This window comes from Mauremys reevesii, linkage group 16 (genome assembly GCF_016161935.1).
Source record: "Mauremys reevesii isolate NIE-2019 linkage group 16, ASM1616193v1, whole genome shotgun sequence".
Classification (NCBI taxonomy): domain Eukaryota; kingdom Metazoa; phylum Chordata; order Testudines; family Geoemydidae; genus Mauremys; species Mauremys reevesii.
Window position 1 is genome coordinate 2,859,267 of NC_052638.1, and position 13,858 is coordinate 2,873,124.

Sequence of the window (13,858 nt, forward strand, 5' to 3'; positions counted from 1 at the left end):
GGGACCCCTACATGCCTATTATATCAATATCCTCATTTAATACAAGGTACTCTAGTTCACCCATTTTATTATTTAGACTTTTAGCATTGGTACATAAGTACTTTAAAAACTTGTACCCTTTTAGCTGTCTGCCATTACACAATGTAATTGAATGGGCAATCTTTTTATTTGATTGTTTCTGATCAGACCCTGCCTGTATTTTATCATTTTCCATCCTCCTGTGTCCACCTGGACATAGAGATTCTCTATTAATAGATCCTCCCCTAAGGGATGTCTGAATCACGTGCTCCTCCGCACCTGCCGGCTTTTCCCCAGCCCTTAGATTAAAAACTGCTCTACAATCTTCTTAATGTTAAGTGCCAGCAGTCTGGTTCCATTTTGGTTTAGGTGGAGCCCATCCTTCTTGTATAGGCTTGTAAACGGGCTACTCACCGCCACGGCGCCTCCCGCTGGTTTTTCCGCGGAATTAGCTCTTTTCCAGCCCGGAGCACCCTCTGCTGGCCGGTGATCCGCCTGTTCTCTTATTGGCCCCGTGTCCCTCCCAGGACCCCGGTGCCCCTTTAACTGGGTTTCCCCCTCCCCGGGGAACCCCCACCCTGGTTTCCCCGCTTCGCCTCAGAATGGCTACTGCCCAGTCGTGCTCTAGCCCCAGCTCCTGGGACAGACTGCAGTATCCACCTTCTCATCACAGGCAAAGGGGTTTGGACCTGGTGCTCTTCCTACCCCTGGGTCGCCCCTTGCAACCCCCAGTACCTGTGGCCTATCGCTAGGCTGCAGCCTGGGGTTTTTCTGGCTCAAGCTCCCCAGCTCCCTAGCCTGTTCCCAGCCCTGCTTCACCCAGGTACTTTAGCTCTGCTCATAAGCAGCCAGGCCCATCCCTCTCTGAAGGCAGAGAGAGACTGTCTGGGCTCTGGCTTCCCTGCCTTCTTATAAGCCCCAGGGATTCAGTTTGGGGCGTGGCCCCAGCTGTGGCCACTTCCTTACTCAGCCCAGCTTCCAGAGCCACCCCTCTCAAGCCCTGGCAGGCAGCTTTTCAAGCCCCTCTGGGCAGGAGCAGGGTCCACCCTGCTACAAGGCTCCTCCTTTCCCAAAAGTTTCCCCAGTTCCTAATAAATCTAATCCCCTCCTCCCTACACCATCATCTCATCCACGCATTGAGACTCTGCAGTTCTGCCTGTCCATCTGGCTCTGTGTGTGGAACTGGAAGCATCTCAGAGAATGCGACTATGGAAGTCCTGGACTTCAATCTCTTAACTAGCAGCCTAAATTTGGCCTGCAGGACCTCTCTCCTGTCCTTCCCTATGTCATTGGTACCTACATGTACCATGACCACCGGCTCCTCCCCAGCACTACAAATAAGTCTATCTAGATGTCTTGAGAGATCCGCAACCTTCTCACCAGGCAGGCTAGTCACCATGCGGTTCTCCTGGTCATCGCAAACCCAGCTATCTATGTTTCTAATGATCAAATCGTCCATTACTAATACCTGTGTCTTTCTAATAGCTGGAGTTCTCTCCCCCGGAGAGGTATCCTCAGTGTGAGAGGATACCACACCATCCTCTGGTCCTAAAAATGGGATCATTTCCGTCTGCTCCAGTTGGATGTTCTCCTTCCCTGGGACTTTCATCCTCCTCAACAGCACAGAGGCTGTCAGACCAGGGGTGGGACTGTTCTACTGTGTCCTTCAAAGTCTCATCTGTGCACCTCTCTGTCTCCCTCAGCTCCTCTAGTTCAGCCACTCTGGTCTCCAAAGCCTGTACACATTCTCTGAGGGCCAGGAGCTCCTTGCACCGACTGCACACACGCCACTTGCCCATAGGGCAGGTAATCATACATGCTGCATTGGGTGCAATAAACTCTGTTGCTGGACTTCGCCTGCATTGTCTTCTTACTCCTGCAGCTGGTTCGTTCGTTGTTGATTTGTTTATCTCAAGGGGGTGGTTTTGGCTTTTAAGTTTAAAGAATGTTGAATTCTAGCCCCTTCTCATGCTCCCCCTGGAGAACTCCCTCGCAAAACTCCCCTGTTAACTGCTCCTGTTCACTAGCTCCTCTGGTTGCTTAGAAGCAGGCTTTTTAAAGCCCTGGTCTCCCTGAGTAGCCTCGCCCCCTAGTTAAGGGTTGATGGATGCTGTAACAGGGTGCTGGCTTAAGAGACACTGAACCAGCCCCTGTTAGCTCAGAACCTGCTAGCAGAGCTCCCATCAAGGAGAACTGGCTGGAGCTGGCAGGGTGTGGCTCATTAAAGGATCCCGAGAGCAATCACCTGTGAGCCTGCTGAGAGGAAGGCCTCTAAAGCTGGCAGTAAGGGGAACAGGAAAGTGAGGAGTGAGGACCTGTTCTTCCCAGCTGCTGTAAGAGCAAGCTGTTCCCCAAGGGGCTACCTGACTGGTATTGAATTGTACATAGCTGTATAGACGTGGGTATGGGAAAAGACTGGGAAATAAAAGGGCACTGGTGTGTGCCAGAGTGGTCTCCAGTGAATTTGTACCGCGAGCAACGAAGCGCTCGTCTACAGGTGCTAAAACCTCTAGGGAGGCTTAGGGATCACAGCCTCATTAAGAAGCTCTCAGCCTTGCCTAGCAGGCCACTAGGCTCAGCACACACATGGTCAGCACACGGTCCTCCAAACAAACAGAGCACACGGTATATTTCAATCAAGCAGCAAGCGCACCACAAACACAAGCATCATTATTATGCTTTTTCTGGATCCAAATAGAAACCCACAGCTTTCAATCTAATGTGGCTTTTATTTTAGATCCTGGAAACCCATAAGAAGGAATCAAAGTTCCCATGAGAGAGCACAGTGTGTCTCTCTCCTCGGTAACAAGCTGCTGAACCTCTGAGAACAAAATGGCTGCTGGCTCTGCAGGCAGGGAGAGGTTATTAGAATTTTCGGTCTAGGAAACTGCAAACAATGTGCAGCAGTTGCACAGGGACGCATGCCATGGGTGCCATGGGGGCATTGTAAGATTTGGTAGGAGAGGAAATATCAGTCCCTTGGGCACACATAATGGAGACTTAGTGGAGAAGGCATAGGACCCGCACTGGGTTTGTACCTTCAGCACTAAAATCATGGGTCTCTTCCACTTGAGTTAAGAGTAACTCTATTAGCGGTCAGCCATTAGAGGGGGGCAGAGTGGGTGTGACATGCTCCACTCTGAACTGTTAGTGCTTCACAACCAAACACAAGAGTGGCACCACATTGTGCCAGCCATGGAGAATTAGGCCCCTCGTCTTCCTCCCAAGCCCACCCCTGTCTGAGGCCTGGTCTACACTGTGTGGGGGGGTCGAACTAAGGTACGCGACTTCAGCTACGCGAATAGTGTAGCTGAAGTCGAACTACCTTAGTTCGACTGACTTACCCGTCCTGACGCTGCGGGATCAAAGTCCGCGGCTCCCCCGTCGACTCCGCCACCGCCGTTCACGGTGGTGGAGTTCCGGAGTCGACGGGAGCGCGTTCGGATAGACGCGATAGTTCGAACTCCGAGAAGTCGAACTCTACGCGTCGACCCGGCGGGTAAGTATAGACCTACCCTGAATGAGTAGATGCAGAGATGGCTACATACCCAGCTGCAGCACCACCAGGTTTGAATGCTTCAATGCCAGCTCTACGACCTCCTGGGAAGAGAAACATTTTCATTTGTTTAGAAAAATCCTGGAAGGTAATCAGGGTCTAGGACGGCTGCAGGTCTGGGATCTGCAATAGGGAATGCTGTGCAGTGCCTGGGGTTGGGTGAACCCCTCAAGGAAGGTGTTGGTGACTGAGCAGGGAAAAGCCAATTCCCAGAACCCCGCTGTCCCACAACAAGTGGCATGTGGATGAGTGAACCAAGTGCCTCAGAGAGGCTTCTCTGCAGCCTTCTGCAGTGAGGGTGGGATGTCACAAAAGCCCTGGTGGTTACAATTCCACCACATAAGAATGGCCCTACTGGGTCAGACCAAAGGTCCATCTAGCCCAGTATCCTATCTTCCGACAGTGGCCAGTGCCATGTGCCCCAGAGGGAATGAGCAGAACAGGGAATCATCAAGTGATTCATCCCCTGGTGCTCATTCACAGCTTCTGGCAAACAAATGTAGAAATGTAGGGGGCCAGGGTGATTTCTCTGTCCTGTCTCTGACAGAGTCAGCCCTCTCTGGATACATCTAGGGCATGGGGTTTATCACAGGCCACAGTGGAACATTTTATAACAAGCCCCTTGTTAAAATATAGGTAACATCTTGCCTTTCTATTGCTGAGACACACTAGCATTTGAGTTTTACTGTGAGCTCTGAGTTTTCCATTTGAGCCTCTCAAATGCTTTTAAAGGGAACCCGCTCCTTATCTGATCCTGTCTTTGCAGCCTGCACTGCTGGGAAATCCAATTCTCAGGCTGTTTCTGAGCCATCTGCTGCTCAACCTTCCTGTAAAGACCAGATTTCATCCTCACCTTGCTTTGGGATCCAGCCAGCTCCCTTGTGGTGGCAAAGATCCATTCTGGTGGATTTGGTAGCTCTAGAAATCGCTTCACGAGTCCCAGGCCGATTCCTCGATTGGATCCAGTCACCAGAACGCTCCTGACATTGAACTCTTTCATCGTCACTGAGCTGCAGCTCAGCCTAAATAATGATGCTTGGGCTCTTCCTAACACCAGTGTTGGATCTCGAGTCAAACCTCTTGATTAAAAGTTATGTAGTGCTGGCAGTTCAGAGATTTGAATAACTCCACCCTTACTCAGACACCTTGATTACAAAAGCGAAACCAATTAAACAATACTAGATATGACGAGTTCGGTCATAGAGATCCCTTTGGGACTGTCACCTGATGTGCTGAAATTACCTCTGAGCCCGTTTTCCCTGCCAGCTTGGGACTCCAGAACTCTGTCTTGTTGAGCCAGACATAGAACCCTGCCTTGGTGTGCTGCAACACAGGCCCAGGGTCTGGGCCATGCCCCCAGAGGTGCCGACTTTAACTAAAAACAGCTCAGCCGGTTACCTGTCTCCAGCACCCAGACACCCTGCTGCTAATGGGATCCAAACCCCAAATAAACCTGTTTTACTCTGTATAAAGCTTATACAGGGTAAATTTGTAAATTGTTCACCCTCTATAGCAGTGTTAGAGATGCACAGCTGTTTGCTCCCCAGTGTATTAATCACTTACTCTGGGTTTATCAATAAACACAAGTGATTTTATTAAGTATAAAAAGTAGGATTTAAGAGGTTTCTAGTATTAACAGAACAAAGTAAGTCACAAAGCAGAATAAAACAAAACATGCAAGTCTAAGCCTAATATTAAGAAACATTACAGGTAATATCTCACCATCAAAGATGTTCCAATAAGCTTCTTTCACAGATTAAAAGCACCAAAGAGTCCTGTGGCACCTTATAGACTAACAGACGTATTGGAGCATGAGCTTTCGTGGGTGAGTACCCACTTCGTCGGATGCATGTAGTGGAAATTTCCAGAGGCAGGTATAAATATGCAAGCAAGAATCAGGCTAGAGATAACGAGGTTAGTTCAATCAGGGAGGATGATGCCCTCTTCTAGCAGTTGAGGTGTGAACGCCAAGGGAGGAGAAACTGCTTTTGTAGTTGGCTGAGAAACTGCTGAGCTTCAGTTCATCTGCAAATTTGACACCATCAGCTCAGGATTAAACAGACTGTGAATGGCTAGCTAACTACAAAAGCAGTTTCTCCTCCCTTGGTGTTCACACCTCAACTGCTAGAAGAGTTTTCAGTGTCTAGCAAAGTTATGAATTTAAGCTCCCAGGCTTGACTTTTGAAGGTGCTGTGCAGCTTGCCTTTGAGTATGAGGACTAAGAGGTCAGCTATACAGTGATTGCTTTGTGAAAAGTGTTCATGATAATGACACATGTGGTCTGATTTTCATGGATTTCTAGCTGTATGTCACACTGTATGTGCACCTTTGTGTGCACTGACAACAACTATGCATTTGAATAACTTAGCTATGTGTGCAAATGGGCAGGTAGATACTTAAATGTCCAGCTAACCAATTTCCACTCTGAGTCATGGTAATTGCAGGCACAAACAGTAATGGAGTTTAGCCCACATGAATTCACAGTAATTGCAGGAATAAATAATGATGCAATGGAGTCCAGGAGCTGTGGGTTTTGTTCTTTGGAAAATCAGGCCAGGCATGTTTGCACTGAGAAATCACATGATCATAAGAAAGAGAACAGTATCAAGGTCAGCACTCCCCTTATTATGTGCTTCCCTCTGCTATGCCAAGCCTGGTGCGGAGTAGCTAGACCATTCATTTCATCCCTCTTTTCTCTGCTTCTTCTTCCTTGTGTGAACTTGTTATAAACATACGGCTAAGGGTAGCATAATCCCTCCTTACCCTGTAAATGGTTAATCCCTCCTTTTCCTGTAAGGGGTTAAGAAGCTCAGATAACCTGGTGGGCACCTGACCAAAAGGACCAATAAGGGGAGAAGATACTTTCAAATTTGTGGGGGAAGGTTTTTTCTTTTTGTGTTTCTTTGTTTTTTCCGGGTTAGCGAGGAGCCAGGGCAGAGAAAATACCTCTCTCTAAGCCATATCTGAACTAAGCATTTAATATTACAGAAATAGTAAGTAATAGCAAGAAAATACGTAAGATTATCTTTTGTTTTACCTTGTGAACTTTCCCTGTGCTAAGAGGGAGGTTTATCCCTGCTTTTGTAACTTTAAAGTTTTGCCTAGAGGGGAAATCCTCTGTGCTTGGAATCTTTTTGTTACCCAGTAAAGTTATTTTCCATTCTGATTTTACAGAGGTGATTTTTTTTATGTTTTTAAAAATAAACTTCTTTTAAGAACCTGATTGTTTTTCAGTGTCCTAAAGACCAAGAAGGGTTGATCTGTGCTCACTTTGTAACCAATTGGCTAGGGTATTTTTCTTAAGTCTCCCCAGGAAAGGGAGTGTAGGGACTTGGGGGGATATTTTGGGGGAGGTAGGGCTCCAAGTGGCCCTCCCTAAATGTTTGTTTAAATCACTTGGTGGTGGCAGCGATACCAAGGGTAAGGAAGGAATTTGTGCCTTGGGAAATTTTTAACCTAAGCTGGTAGAAATAAGCTTAGGGGGTCGTTCATGTAGGTCCCCACATCTGTACCCTAGAGTTTAGAGTGGGGAGGCAACCCTGACATGGTGTTAGCAGTGGGATCATTTTGAACCAGAAGCACAAACCGCAGCATATTAAAAGAACTTTTTTTTCTCTCTTTTGGCTGCGTGGAAAGCAGAGAGGGGTTTTTTGTTTGTTTGTTTGTTTTTTTTAAAGGACACTTTTTTTTAGCTGAGAGCAGCTGGATGTTTTTTTCCCCTCTGCCTCAGGGCAGAGGAGTTAAGTTACAGCAATGGAATTCACAAGTATTTTTTTCCCCTTTTTTTCTTTCTAGCTCTCGGGTTGGGCTAGGTTAAGTGGAGAAAGGCTAGGATAACAGAAAGTGACATCCAGAAAAAACTGGAATTAGCCAGATCTGAAGCTAAGGAAAGAAAAAAGGAACATGAAAGACACCTGGAACTCAGACAGATGGAGATTGATGCACAAGCGGCCAGAGAGGAAGCTGCCCACAAGAGAGCTGTGGAGGCAGGTGTAGCTGCCCAGGAGAGAGCTGTGGAGGCCCAGAGGGAGGCCCAGAAGCATAAACTTTCTGTTATGGAGCTGAAAAGACAGAACCCTTCAGCAGCTGGCTCCACTTCCCCAAAAATCCACAAATGGGAGCGACTATGTTTGTAGTATGATGAATCCAGTGATATCGCGGAAAGACCTTTGAAAGACTGTGCACCCTCCATGCAATTCCTGACAATCACAAAATGACCACATTGGTAGCAAAATTAACTGGAAAAGCTCTGGACATATTCAATAAGATGCCTATTGATGATGCTTCCGACTATGGTAAATTTAAGGATTTGGTTTTAAAACAATTTCAAATTACTCCTGAAATGTACAGAGTAAAATTTAAATGTGGCTTATGTCAATCAGATGAAGGATCTGTTATGGGTCAAAGGAAGGGATGTAATTAGATTTGAAGGATGTGTGATTTGGTTGTACAGGAGCAGTTCCTGACTATGACCAATGATGATGTAAAACAGTGGCTATGGGATAAGAAAATGGACTCAGCAGAAAGTCTTGCTTCTTATGCTGATCAATATGAGCAGTCCCAGACCGCCAAAGAGACGGGGGAAATTGGAACAAACGGGTGGAGGTAGCAGAGAGGAACAACCCTGGTTGCAGTTTGGGTGGATACCAGAAGGAACACCTCGAGGCCACATCATACCACCGGGGCCAGCCCAAGGCCCCAACTACACCCCAAGGAAAACCCCAGACACCTTATCATCCCACCACACCATTCTCCAGCAACCCACCTCGCCCCAGGGACCAGTCAGCTGGTGATGTTTTAAATGTAATGAGCTGGGGCATGTAAAGGCCAACTGCCCCAAGACCCCCAACAGATTACAGTTCATTGCACCGGGGTCACACCAAAGGTCCTCAGGCCCAGATGCCTCTCAGATACCCTCAGAGTGAAGGGAAACTATAAGTGTGGGTGGGAAGAAGGTTACAGATTGGAGGGATACTGGAGCACAGGTGTCAGCTATCCACCAATCCTTAGTGGACCCCAAATTCATCAACCCAAAGATCCAAGTAATGATTCAACCTTTCAAGGCAACCTTTTTTGACTTGCCTACAGCCAAGTTCCTTGACCAGTACAAGCGCTGTTCAGGAATGTGGACTTTTACTGTCTATAATGATTATCCCATTCCTGTGCTGCTGGGGGAAGACTTGGCCAACCATGTGAAGCTAGCCAAGAGGGTGGGAATGGTTACCCTCAGCCAGGCTAAGCAAGCCCTCACACCTATCCCTGTCCCTGAGCCTTCTACAAGGGCCCAGTCTGTGTTACCAGAGCCCCAAACTGAGGTGATAGATCCCTGACAGCACTCATCCCAATAGTGGGGGAAGGAAGGGATTTTTGTTGGGGTGTTCTTATACTGTGTGGAGGCTGAATCAGAGCTGGTGCTTGCAATATGTCCTGAAAGTGCTCTGAAATGCAGCCATGCTTAGATTCTGTGGCAGAGAGTTCTCCAGTCACTGGATGGCTGCTGGAAAGGCTCCATGTCACATCCACACTAGTTTCATCCTGCCCACTGGGAGTTTCACCATCCCTCAGGAAGTCATAACTGTGGTGGGATGAGCAGTTTCTGAGATGGTGTTCCCTGCCCAGGGAGAGCTTTGAAGCTGAAGACCTGGATGTGGTAATCATCTGCCATTTGACAGGCAGCCAGTGCTGCTGTTGCAACTCTGATGCAGTGTGATCCTTTCATCTTGTATAATCAAGAGAATTGCTGCATTTGCACCAGCTCATGAGACAATGGATTGCTATGACTAAATTGGTATGTGCAAGATGGTGTCAAATTTGTGTCAGCTCAGGATTAAACAAAGACTGAAGGGCTTGCCAACTACAAAATCAGTTTCTCCTCTCTTGGTTTTCACACCTCAGCTGCTAGAAGAGGGCCTCATCCTCCTTGATTGAACTAACCTCGTTATCTCTAGCCTGCTTCTTGCTTGCTTGTATATACCTGCCCCTGGAAATTTCCACTACATGCATCTGACGAAGTGGGTATTCACCCACGAAAGCTCATGCTCCAAAACGTCTGTTAGTCTATAAGGTGCCACAAGACTCTTTGCTGCTCCTTTGAGTAGTAGCCCTATGGGTTCTCCACGTCAGGTGCACATGCACCTCTCAAGCCCCTGACTGGAGATTTTTAGCTAGCAGTATCTGTTCAGCCCATACGTACGCCCTATGCTTCCTCGTGGAAGACACTGAGCCTATTCAGGGGTATGCAGTTGAATTAACCTAACTCCCTGACTAACCTAATTGCCTTCTATGACGAGATAACTGGCTCCGTGGATGAGGGGAAAGCAGTGGACATGTTATTCCTTGACTTTAGCAAAGCTTTTGATACAGTCTCCACAGTATTCTTGCCAGCAAGTTAAACAAGTATGGGCTGGATGAATGGACTATAAGGTGGATAGAAAGCTGGCTAGATCATTGGGCTCAGTTGGGTAGTGATCAATGGCTCGATGTCTAGTTGGCAGCGGTATCAAGCAGAGTGCCCCAAGGGTTGGTCCTGGGGCCGGTTTTGTTCAATATTTTCATTAATGATATGGAGGATGGTGTAGATTGCACCATGAGTAAATTTGCAGATAACACTAAACTGGGAGGAGTGGTAGATACGGTGGAGGGTAGGGATAGGATACAGAGGACCTAGACAAATTAGAGGATTGGGCCAAAAGAAATCTGATGAGGTTCAACAAAGACAAGTGCAGAGTCCTGCACTTAGGAAGGAAGAATCCCATTCACTGCTACAGAGTAGGGACTGAGTGGCTAGGGAGCAGTTCTGCAGAAAATGACCTAGGGGTTACAGTGGACGAGAAGGTGGATATGAGTCAACAGTGTGCCCTTGTTGCCAAGAAGTCTAATGACATTTTGGGCTGTATATGTCGGCGCATTGCCAGCAGATCAAGGGACATGATCATTCCCCTCTATCCGACATTAGTGAGGCCTCATCTGGAGTATTGTGTCCAGTTTTGAGCCCCACACTACAAGAAGGATGTGGAAAAATTGGAAAGAGTCCAGCGGAGGGCAACAAAAATGATTAGGGGACTGGAGCACATTCTTATGAGGAGAGGCTGAGGGAACTGGGATTATTTAGTCTGCAGAAGAGAAGAATGAGGGGAGATTTGATAGCTGCTTTCAACTACTTGAAAGGGGTTCCAAAGAGGATGGATCTAGACTGTTCTCAGTGGTTAGCAGATGACTGAACAAGGAGTAATGGTCTCAAGTTGCAGTGGGGGAGGTTAATCATAGAATCATAGAATCATAGAATTCAAGATCAGAAGGGACCATTATGATCATCTAGTCTGACCTCCTGCTAGATGCAGGCCACATAAGCCGATCCACCCACTCCTTTAGCAAGCGACCCCTGCCCCATGCTTCGGAGGAAGGCGAAAAACCTCCAGGGCCACTGCCAATCTTCCCTGGAGGAAAATTCCTTCCCGACCCCAAATATGGCGGTCAGCTGAACCCCGAGCATGCGGGCAAGACTCTCCAGCCATACCCTCTGGAAAAAGGTTATATCATATCATTGACCCATTGTACTATTTACCAGTGTGGCACTTAATTGACCTATTGACTAAGCCCGTTATCCTATCATACCATCTCCTCCATAAACTTATCTAGCTTAATCTTAAAGTCGTGGAGGTCCGTCGCCCCCACTGTTTCCCTCTGTAGGCTGTTCCATTATTGAAATCCCCTTATTTTTAGTAACCTTCGACTAATTTAAAGCCTGAATTTCCTGACTGACAATTTATATCCGTTTGTCCTCGTGTCCACATTAGCACTGAGCTGAAATAATTCCTCTCCTTCCCTGGTATTTATCCCTCTGATATATTTAAAGAGTGCAATCATATCTCCTCTTATCCTTCTTTTGGTTAAGGAAAACAAACCGAGCTCCTCAAGTCTCCTTTCATACGACAGGCCTTCCATTCCTCGGATCATTCTAGTGGCCCTTCTTTGTACCCGTTCCAGTTTGAATTCATCCTTCTTAAACATGGGAGACCAAAACTGCACACAATACTCCAAATGAGGTCTCACCAACGCCTTATATAACGGGACTAGCACCTCCTTATCCCTACTAGAAATACCTCGCCTAATGCATCCCAAGACCGCATTAGCTTTTTTAACAGCCACATCACATTGCCTACTCCTAGTCATCCTACGATCAACCAGGACTCCTAGGTCCTTCTCCTCCTCCGTTACTTCCAACTGGTGCGTCCCCAGCTTATAACTAAAATTCTTGTTAGTCATCCCTAAATGCATAACCTTACACTTCTCACTATTGAATTTCATCCTGTTACTAATACTCCAGTTTACAAGGTCATCCAAATCTCCCTGGAGGATATCCCGATCCTTTTCCGAATTGGCAATACCTCCCAACTTGGTGTCATCCGCAAACTTTATCAGCCCACTCCTACTCTTGGTTCCCAGGTCAGCAATAAATAGATTAAATAAAATTGGACCCAAAACCGAACCTTGAGGAACTCCACTGGTAACCCCCCTCCAACCTGACAGTTCCCCCTTCAATACTACCCTCTGAAGTCTCCCCTTTAACCAGCTCCTTATCCACCTCTGGATTTTCATTTCGATCCCCATCTTTTCCAATTTAACCAGTAATTCTTCATGCGGTACCGTATCAAACGCCTTACTGAAATCCAGATATATTAGATCCACCGCATTTCCCTTGTCTAAAAAATCTGTTACTTTCTCAAAGAAGGAGATCAGGTTGGTTTGGCACGATCTACCTTTCGTAAATCCATGCTGTAATCTATCCCAGTTGCCATCGGCCTCATGCTCCGGAACCACTCTCTCTTTTAAGATTTTTTCCATGACTTTGCATACTACAGATGTTAAACTAACAGGCCTGTAGTTACCCAGGTCACTTTTTTTCCCCTTCTTGAATATAGGAACTACATTAGCTAATCTCCAGTCAAACGGTACAACCCCCGAATTTAGAGACTTATTAAAAATTATCGCTAACGGGCTTGCAATTTCACTCACCAATTCCCTTAATATTCTAGGATGAAGATTATCCGGGCCCCCCGATTTACTTCCGTTAAGTTGTTCAAGTTTGGCTTCTACCTCAGATACCGTAATGTCTACCCCCATATCTTCATTCCCATCGGTCCCTCTATCACTATTCCTTAGCCCTTCATTAGCCTCATTAAATACCGAGGCAAAATATTCGTTTAGATATTGTGCCATTCCAAGATTATCCCTAATCTCCACTCCGTTTAAAGTTTTAAGCGGTCCCACTTCTTCTTTCTTGGTTTTCTTCCTATTTATATGGCTAAAAAACCATTTGCTATTGGTTTTAATCCCCTTCGCTAGGTCCATCTCCACCCGTCGCTTTGCCTTTCTCACTGCTTCCCTACACCCTCTGACCTCAATAAGGTAGGTTTCTTTGCTGATCCCTCCCATTTTCCACTCCTGGTACGCTTTCTGTTTTTTCTTAATAACCCCTCTAAGACGCTTGCTCATCCAGCTCGGTCTAAAACTACTACCTACGAGCCGTTTTCCCCTTCTCGGGATACATGCCTCTGACAACTCTTGCAACTTCAACCTGAAGTAACCCCAGGCGTCATCTGCCTTTAGATCCCTAAATATGTTAGTCCAGTCCACTTCCCTAACTAGTCGCCTTAATTTAGTAAAGTTAGCCCTTTTGAAATCGTAAACCCTAGTCTCAGATGCACTATTGATTATCCTCCCATTTATTTTGAAACGAATTAGCTCATGATCACTCGAGCCAAGGTTGTCACCTACAACAATTTCCTGGATATTGGATATTAGGAAAAACTTTTTCACTAGGCAGGTGGTGAAGCACTGGAATGGGTTACTTAGGGAGGTGATGGAATCTCCTTCCTTAGAGGTTTTTAAGGTCAGGCTGGACAAAGCCCTGGCTGGGATGATTTAGTTGGGGTTGGTCCTGCTTTGAGTAGGGGGCTGGACTAGATGACCTCCTGAGGTCCCTTCCAACCCTGATATTCTATGATTATTTCTTCAGTGCCTTCTCTAGTGCCTTGTCCAGAGATGGAACAAGAGTATGTCCAACTAGAGTAATGGTTCTCAAAGCGGTTTCTTATTGACTGCACAGGGGGTCCACAAAATATGAAAAAAAAAATTCTCACTGGACATCTGTATTGGCTAATGATTAAAACTGAGAAATTTAGTATTTCTGTTTATACAACAAATTCCATGGTGCATGAACGATGTAGCAATACTCACATTGGATAAGCGTGTCAAAGTTGGACTCACAGTTTGTCAGACCAC

At 46.6% G+C, this 13,858-nt stretch overlaps 1 protein-coding gene across 2 annotated transcripts in view; it reads right to left on the reverse strand.

The window, feature by feature from the left end:
* Nucleotides 1–13,858, reverse strand: part of LOC120384704 (C-factor-like) — a 36,093-nt gene that overhangs the window by 5,916 nt on the left and 16,319 nt on the right. Inside the window, exons 2-3 of one of the 2 annotated variants that reach the window (XM_039503689.1) lie at nucleotides 4,428–4,719; nucleotides 3,567–3,618 (exon numbers count right to left, since the gene is read on the reverse strand). In XM_039503689.1, coding sequence (XP_039359623.1) covers nucleotides 3,567–3,618; nucleotides 4,428–4,574 — 199 coding nt within the window. In that variant the 5' untranslated portion in view covers nucleotides 4,575–4,719. Of the gene's footprint in view, nucleotides 1–3,566; nucleotides 3,619–4,427; nucleotides 4,737–13,858 lie in introns of those variants that run through there. The other variant, XM_039503690.1, reaches the window with a different exon arrangement.